Source organism: Impatiens glandulifera, chromosome 2, assembly GCF_907164915.1.
Source record: "Impatiens glandulifera chromosome 2, dImpGla2.1, whole genome shotgun sequence".
NCBI lineage: Eukaryota > Viridiplantae > Streptophyta > Magnoliopsida > Ericales > Balsaminaceae > Impatiens > Impatiens glandulifera.
In genome coordinates, this window is record NC_061863.1 from 56,687,869 (window position 1) to 56,695,917 (window position 8,049).

Here is an 8,049-nt window from a genome sequence, read left to right on the forward strand (position 1 = left end):
TAGTGTGCATAGAATATTTTGAGCCACTAGTTCTAGCTAATGCTGAAACCCACATTTAAATACAGTAATTAATTAATTAATTAGTCCAATCTTAGACTAGAAAATAAAAGTATTAATTAAGAGAAGAATTAAATATTTCTTCTTTTCTTCCCCACTAAGTGGACGTAAGAGAGCTTTACAATGAATTGTGACATGGGATTCCACCATGTTATAAATAAGGTCAGACAATAGCAGCTCTCCCTTCTTCCCTTGTTCAGGTGTCAAATACGTCACATTATCAAAGTGGCTTCATGGTGCGATCTCCCTTATTATTATGTGAATTTCAAGGTTAATTCATTACCTTTTTCTTTTCATTTTATATATTTAATTACTAATTTATTACTGGTGAAGTCTTTCTAATTTCCACTATATATATATTCTATATGATCCAAGACCTCTCACAACTTCTCATCATCCATTCTCTTTCTTTCTTTCTTTCTTTCTTTATAGAACTTGTACTTAATAATATATTAATATGGGAATCAAACCAAGATCAGCTTGGATCTCGTGTCTTGGCTCCGCCTTCCGCACAGCCATGGCTTGCGCATTTGTAGGCGGGGTGACCTTGTTTGGACCGGACTCACTCAACCGTCACCTAGCTCTACCCGCTTTCTCTTACGTGACCGTCATACTAATAGTAACCGACGCCACCTTGGGAGACTCCATGCGTGGATGCTGGCACGCGGCTTACGCCACGTGCCAGGGAGTGGTGCCTGCAATCTTGGCTCTGTGGCTCATAGGCCCGGCAAGGCTGTCCGCGGGAACTACGGCTGTGATGGTGGCTATAAGTGCCTTTGCGGTGGTCTTGCCGGAGTCCACGCATCTTGTTGCCAAGCGTATAGCCTTGGGACAAATTGTTTTGGTTTATGTTATTGCTTATATAAATGGAGTTGATACGCACCCTGTTATGCATCCTGTTCATGTTGCGGCTAGTACGGCTCTTGGAGCTATTGCGTGTCTTTTAGCACTTATGCTCCCTTTTCCAAGCTTGGCTTCTCTTGAGGTGTGTGTGTGTGTGATCATGTATAATAATATTAATTCTTGCATGTGTTATTAATTAATAATTAGTCTTCGAAATAACCTAACTTTTGTTTCTTTTTGTGGTGGGTATTTCTCAGGTAAGAGATAATTGCAAGCTTTTGGCTGAGAATGTATCGGATAGGTTGAAGCTACTTGTGAAGGCATTATGTGCAGATGACAATTCATCTGCTCAATCATTTATTTCTCAAGCGAAATACTTGGCCATTAGTGCACCCAAATTTCTAAATATGATCAAGTCAAGACAAGTAAGCATGCACCTAGCTAGCTGTCTATTAAATAGATTAAAATCATTCATTATGCTAATTAATTTATTTGTTTAACAATAATATTGTCAACAGGAAAGCATGCAATGGGAGAAGTTTCCTGTTAAATTCTTGTTGAAACCAGACTGTATGAACCCTGGAGATAGGTTTCAAGGACTGGAAGCTCCATTGAGGGGTATGGAGATGGCTCTTGCATGCTTACAATCCTCGCAGAGGCCGGTTCAAACCCTCCAACAAGAACTTAAAGACGAGATCCTTTTAATGGAGAACCGTTTTACTCAAACCTTAAAACGAGAAAACTGTAATGCCACGTTACCTTTTGACCATGCTTCGTCGACGTCGTTGTCAAAAGATTCCGAATCAAATGACGTCGATAACCCTACCATGTTCTTCCAAACACTTCAAAACTTACAAGACTTGCCCACTATATTCTTCATGTTTTGCTTGAACCTTCTTGTTAACAAACCAATGGCCAATTCTTCAACTAAAATCTGTGAAACCAAACAAGGAACAGAGGAAGAAGAGAAGTCCGGGTTCAGCTTCCCAAGGCTCAGCAATCTTTGGGCCATGAGAGCAAAGAACAAAAGAGCCATGGCAGCCTTCAAGGCTTCAATTTCTTTAGGCCTTGCTGTCTTGTTGGGTTCATTATATAGCAAACCAAATGGGTTTTGGTCAGGTTTGCCAGTGGCTATCAGTTTAGCTGCTGCAAGAGAGCCGGCTTTCAAAGTGGCTAACCTAAAGGCTCAAGGAACTGTTTTGGGTACTGTCTATGGAGTTTTGGGTTGTTTCTTCTTTGGAAAATATGTCAAGATAAGGTTCCTTTCTCTCCTCCCGTGGTTCGTTTTCACCAGCTTTCTCCGGCGAAGTCGAATGTACGGTCCTGCCGGCGGCATCTCGGCCGTGATCGGAGCTGTCTTGATCCTAGGCCGGAACAGATTCGGGGGCCCACGAGATTTCGCGATAGCCAGAATCGTCGAGACTTTTATCGGGCTTTCTTGTTCGGTTATGGTCGATCTTTTGTTCCAACCGACAAGAGCTTCAACTTTGGCCAAGACCCAATTGGCTAAAATGCTTGGAGCCTTACACGAGTGCATTGACTCCATTACTTTTACAAGGTCGGACTCAAATCAAAATTTGGATGGTTTCCAAAAGAAGCTACAATCCCATTTAAACGAGTTCAAGAAGGTCATCGATGAGGCCGAAGTCGAGCCCAACTTTTGGTTCTTACCTTTCAAAGGTTCCTGTTATAGTAAGCTAGCGGGCTCACTTTCCAAAATGTCGGACCTCCTTCTATTCACGACGCAATCAATCGCGCATGTGGAGCATGAACTAATAAGAAGAAGGGCTAGCTTAAACGAAGAAATGGATATGTTAGAAGGAGATATTGGGCTTTACAAGAAAATGTTGTGTCCATACTTAAAATCCTTGGAACAAGTGAGTTTAATGAAGTCATTAGTAATCCCAAACAAAGTCCTACAAAAAAGAGACATATCCCATAATCTTGAAGAGGGTGAATTACCAAATGAGAGTGCAATTTGGCTATCTAACTCGGGAGGAGAAGAGATGGAGAAGATAATTAAGTCGTATCTACAACACTCGAGTGAGATGGTTGAGAAAGTTGGGCCGGCCGGTTTGGAGGACGGGGTCGGGGATTTGATGGTCCAAAGCCGGCTATGCATGGGGCTGTGTGCACTTGGATTTTGCATGAATGGTGTGATTAGGGAAGCAAAAGAGATAGAGAAGGCGATTCAAGAAATAATACAGTGGGAAAATCCTACAAGCCATGTTGATTTGCATGAAATTGTATGTAAATTACGTATTTGATAAGTTTAATTTATAATATCATAATAAACCTGCAATTAAGCCTTAATTAAGGAGAGATCAATTTGAAGATCAACTCTTTTGTAATAATAAATTTATCTAATTTGATGGTACTTTTTCTTTTCTCCCACTATCGACCAAATATTAATTAGCGTGTAATTTGGATGTGAGCAGGTAGTGTGGAGAAAATAACTTCCTTAATAATGCATGCATGGCCAACTTTTTCTAAAACTGAAATGTCCATATTAAATTTATTATTTTATTTATTTATTGGGTAAAAGTGAAAATCTTGTAACTTAAAAAAACATAAAAAAAAAGAACTCTTGTTATCATTTTGAGTTGTCTTTAATAGATTTTGGTTTTTACTTCAAATGATAATTGACTCGTGGTAAATAATGTCAGGGCTTGTTTTCACATGTTTGTGTGGTTTTGTATTATTTTGTTTTTCTACTGCATGTTTCACTATAAATTTTCATCTTTATGACTATTTACAAAATAAAAAATGTGTATCCTTTGGAAAAACAATAAAAAAAAATGTCAAACTTGATTCCATATCAAATCCACGACAAACTTGGGTATTCTTCCGAAAGTACAAACTATTATTGATTAGTGGCTAAGGAAGTATATACATGGTGAGGCAGAGTGGTCCTAGATTTAGAAAATCATATATTATTTGTACTTTTTTTTCAAAACCATGTATTATTCTGCTTTTTATTTAAATGTTGCAAATAATTTTATATTTTAAGTATATGCAAATGTCAAATATGATTGGTAATGAAAATAATAATATAAAGAATCATTATAAAAGATATAATAAAAGTGATTTCTAAGATATCAAAGGTCATTAATTCGATTTTCAATCAATTTAGGGCAATATTTCTTTTGTTTGAGCAAGTTTGGCTCCCTTTTATGTCATAGCCATCTATTTCATTAATTACTTGATTTTGAAGTTCTCCCATCTATTTCTTCAATTTATTATGGTCACCTTATTATTATCATGGCTAGCCTCCCTCTTAAATATCATATGGATAATAATTATTCAGCTTAAATAAAAATATTAAGTTTGATACAATAAACTTAATTTGAATTTTCTATATACATTGTTGTTTTGATAATAATAATAATAATAACAAAATATTATTATTATTGTTAATAAAAGTAACAATTTAAAATAGTATTACCTTTTAAAAAATAAAATATAATATTAATATCTTGTTATTTTCATGCTACTACAGTCATTTTCATTATTACTTTATTATTAATAATAATAATAAATATTAGTTAGTATATTAGAAGGAGGAGACACTATGTGGACTTGGTGGAGCATAATCCAAATAGTATATAATCTTTATTTGGATGATGATCTCTATTAACTTTTCATCCCAGTATCTCTTTAATTAAAATATTATTTATTTTCCTGACATAATCAATTGTATTAATATTGAAAAAAAGAATCAATCTGATGGGATAATTCATTTTTTCTTAGTGATGTCAGTGAATATATAATGAATAATATTGTAGATGAGCTTATAGCAATATTAATTATATAGTCCCTTATCTTTGATATTAATTTCTAGGACTTCCAAGGGTTTTACTTGGGAAAATAGAACTAATCATTCATTTAGCAATATATATATTAATATATATATTAAACGAATTCTTTTAATCAAAAAATTTTTTTGTTAAAATTAACAATTTTTAATGAATTATGGTTCTTTATCTTTTTAAATAATATTTCACCGACAAAATAGAATCAATTAAACGATCTAAGATACCATATAAATTAACTAAAAATACACCAAATATGTCCAAGGAATTAAAAAAGAAAAAAAAAATAGCACTGGCTAATCCATAGAGAAAAAAAAAAAGTTGATTAATTCTTGCAATATAATTTATTTATTTTACTATCATCATAAGTTATTTTCTAGAAGATGTTATAACAGTGCAGCATCGTTGTAATGAATTTGTTTTATGTTTTTAAGATGGGTTTGTGTATCATATATAACATGTTTATTAGATATATTATAATTTTAGATGTGATGACGTTGATATAAGTGATTGTTTTAAAATTCTATTTAAACCTAAAGATAATATTAAAAATAGAATCATATTAAAAAATAATTAGTGATGATGCATATATATGTATGCATGGTTGCTTGAACTAACTTCTTATATATAGTATTGTGAATTAATTAATAATAATAATATATATATATATATATAATGAGATCTTAGTCCTTAATTAGAAAGCAGCAAGCATGATCGAGATTGTTGGCCTAATATATATATGTCCCGCACATGACCTTTCCCCATGCTCAAGGGATATTCACAATTTAATAAATTAATTAATTAATTAATTAACTAGAATTCAAAAAATTAAAGCTTACAATGGCCATATATATAACAATATGAAATGGGAATGGGATCTACTCATCAGTGGATATCTAAATGACACCCACCCACTTTAATTAACATCTTTTCTAAAGCATTATATTGTTGCTTCTTAAATCACACACATATATTATTTATTTATTTATTTATTTATTTATATCCATCTCTTCTCCTTATAGGCAAATCCACAAACAAAATCCAGCATCTTTTAGCAGTAAGTAATTTCTTTTTTTTTAAACCCAACTTTATCTTTTATGTTAATTAATAAAGTGAATTCCATTATTAATTTATTTATCTAGCTAGCTAGCTAATTCTTGTGTGTCATGAAGTTTGGTCATATATAATAATAATAATAATTTGTTTTTCTTAACCATGGTCTAAGTTTGTCTTCTTCCTCTTATTTTCTCTAGCTACCAATTTTATCACATTGACAGTATTTCATTGCAAATATGAGCCGGCTAGAAAAACTTTTTTTTATAGGGAATGATCAGAATTAGAATTAGAAAAAGAAATTGCAATCATTTAATTTCTAATTAATCAGAGTCCATGTGAAAAATTAAACTGTTTGGAAAATTGTGTTTCCAAATAAATAAATATACATATCCCTCTATAATCTATACTTGTGTGCGAATCGCGATGAGTACTATAACAAGACTATTTTTTATTTAAATGGGTTCTTTTTTTCTTTTTGTTGAAGTACAAACTAGCCTTTGAGATCATGAATAGACTTTAGGACAAATATTTCTACCCATATTGGGAGCCAGCATAAATTTCTCATTTTATGACAATATTATTTAATTTAAATAATATCCTTTCAAAAACAAAATTGATATTTCTCTTTCTCCTTGTTGCAACTTTGACTATTTTCACTTTAATATAAATTAACTGTTGTCTCCTTTTAAAAGATAAAAAAGTTTAACTTTTCTAACAATTTATAATATTCTACTTAACTAAAAAGAGATACAGATATTCAGATATATTAGTTGATTTAATTAGTGGTTTTGTCACTAATATATATTAATATTGTATTATATATATAGGAGAAAGTTTGGTTTTAAATAATATTAATTGCTAGAGAAAAATAACAAGAAGATGAAATATCTCCAAAGGAACAATATATATTATTGATATTTTGAAGTAGTACTCCAACTCATATATATATATATATATATATATATATATATATATATATATATATATAGTGAGAGCAAATAATAATAATGCCTTCAATGAAGTGATCATAGCTAGCCATGTATCTTTCATATTATTCGACCAGGAATCAAGTGTCACCCACTAGCTAGACTTCATATTCATTTAGCCACAACTAATTCAAAAAGAATATGCTAGAATATTCAATTATTTAATTAAAATATATATATATATATATATATATATATATATATATATATATATATATATATATATATATATATATATATATATATATATATTGGTTTAGAGTGATCACTATTTAATTTCAGTTGTTAAATCAATTTTTAAAAATGATCTAAATATTGCCTCTGTTTTGAAAATGCCTAATATATTAAAACTATATGCATGGTTTATGGTAGAATCTTATCACGAGTGAATAAAAAAAATTAAGATAAATATCAAATTTAGTTTCACTAAAAGCATCCTAAATTGAAACGAGGGAGTCTGTGTTAGTTTATTATTTAGAATAAACTTTGGTATTGATAAGCAAAAATGAGAATTGAAAAGAAAATGATAACTATTTGGATAAGTACTCTAGCTATAATCTATATTGATAAAAATATATTTTAAAATTAATTATAGGTATGGCTTATTTTTGTTAGATATACAACATTATTAAGATAATATTTTATTGGGATAGAATATGTCTTATGATGTTTAATTAATAATAATAATAATAAATATACACTTAATTTTATATATACTCTTATACAACTAATTAATAAAACTTAGAAATTATAATTCATCTATAATAAAACTTATATTTAGTTTCCTGGCACAAAAGAATTCTCATACTTTTTAATTTATTTATTTATTAATATTATTATATTTATAAATATTATTATTATAATAAATATAATATAATAGAAAAATAATTAGGTGAGAGATTTTGGTGAGGGAATGACTTATAATAGCTCGTCATAATCTTATTCTGAAAAAATCAAATAATTTCTCTCTTTTCTCTTTCCTCTCACTTTTACATTTTCAAAGGTGATGACAAGTCATTCCCTCACCAAATTCACTCTCTCTATCACTCCCCAATATAATATAATTAATAAGAGTAATGATACATTTTCAAAGGTGATGACAAGTCATTCCCTCACCAAATTCACTCTCTCTATCACTCCCCAATATAATATAATTAATAAGAGTAATGATAGGGGAAACGAAATATTTGTAGCGAAAGTGCAGCAAACTGATGTGGAAGGCTGACTAGGCATAATGACTCAACATTTTAAATTTTTTATTTCTCTCTCCGTTTATTAATAATTTCTCTCTCTTC

The 8,049-nt window shown here is 30.8% G+C and overlaps 1 protein-coding gene across 1 annotated transcript; it reads left to right on the plus strand.

The window, feature by feature from the left end:
• Positions 1–457: 457 nt before the first annotated feature.
• LOC124927100 lies at positions 458–3,232 on the plus strand. The gene is made up of 3 exons (XM_047467448.1): positions 458–1,042; positions 1,158–1,325; positions 1,419–3,232. The coding sequence occupies exons 1-3, from the start codon at positions 515–517 to the stop codon at positions 3,165–3,167; spliced, it is 2,445 nt and encodes an 814-aa protein (XP_047323404.1). The 5' UTR covers positions 458–514; the 3' UTR covers positions 3,168–3,232.
• The last annotated feature ends 4,817 nt before the right edge of the window (positions 3,233–8,049 follow it).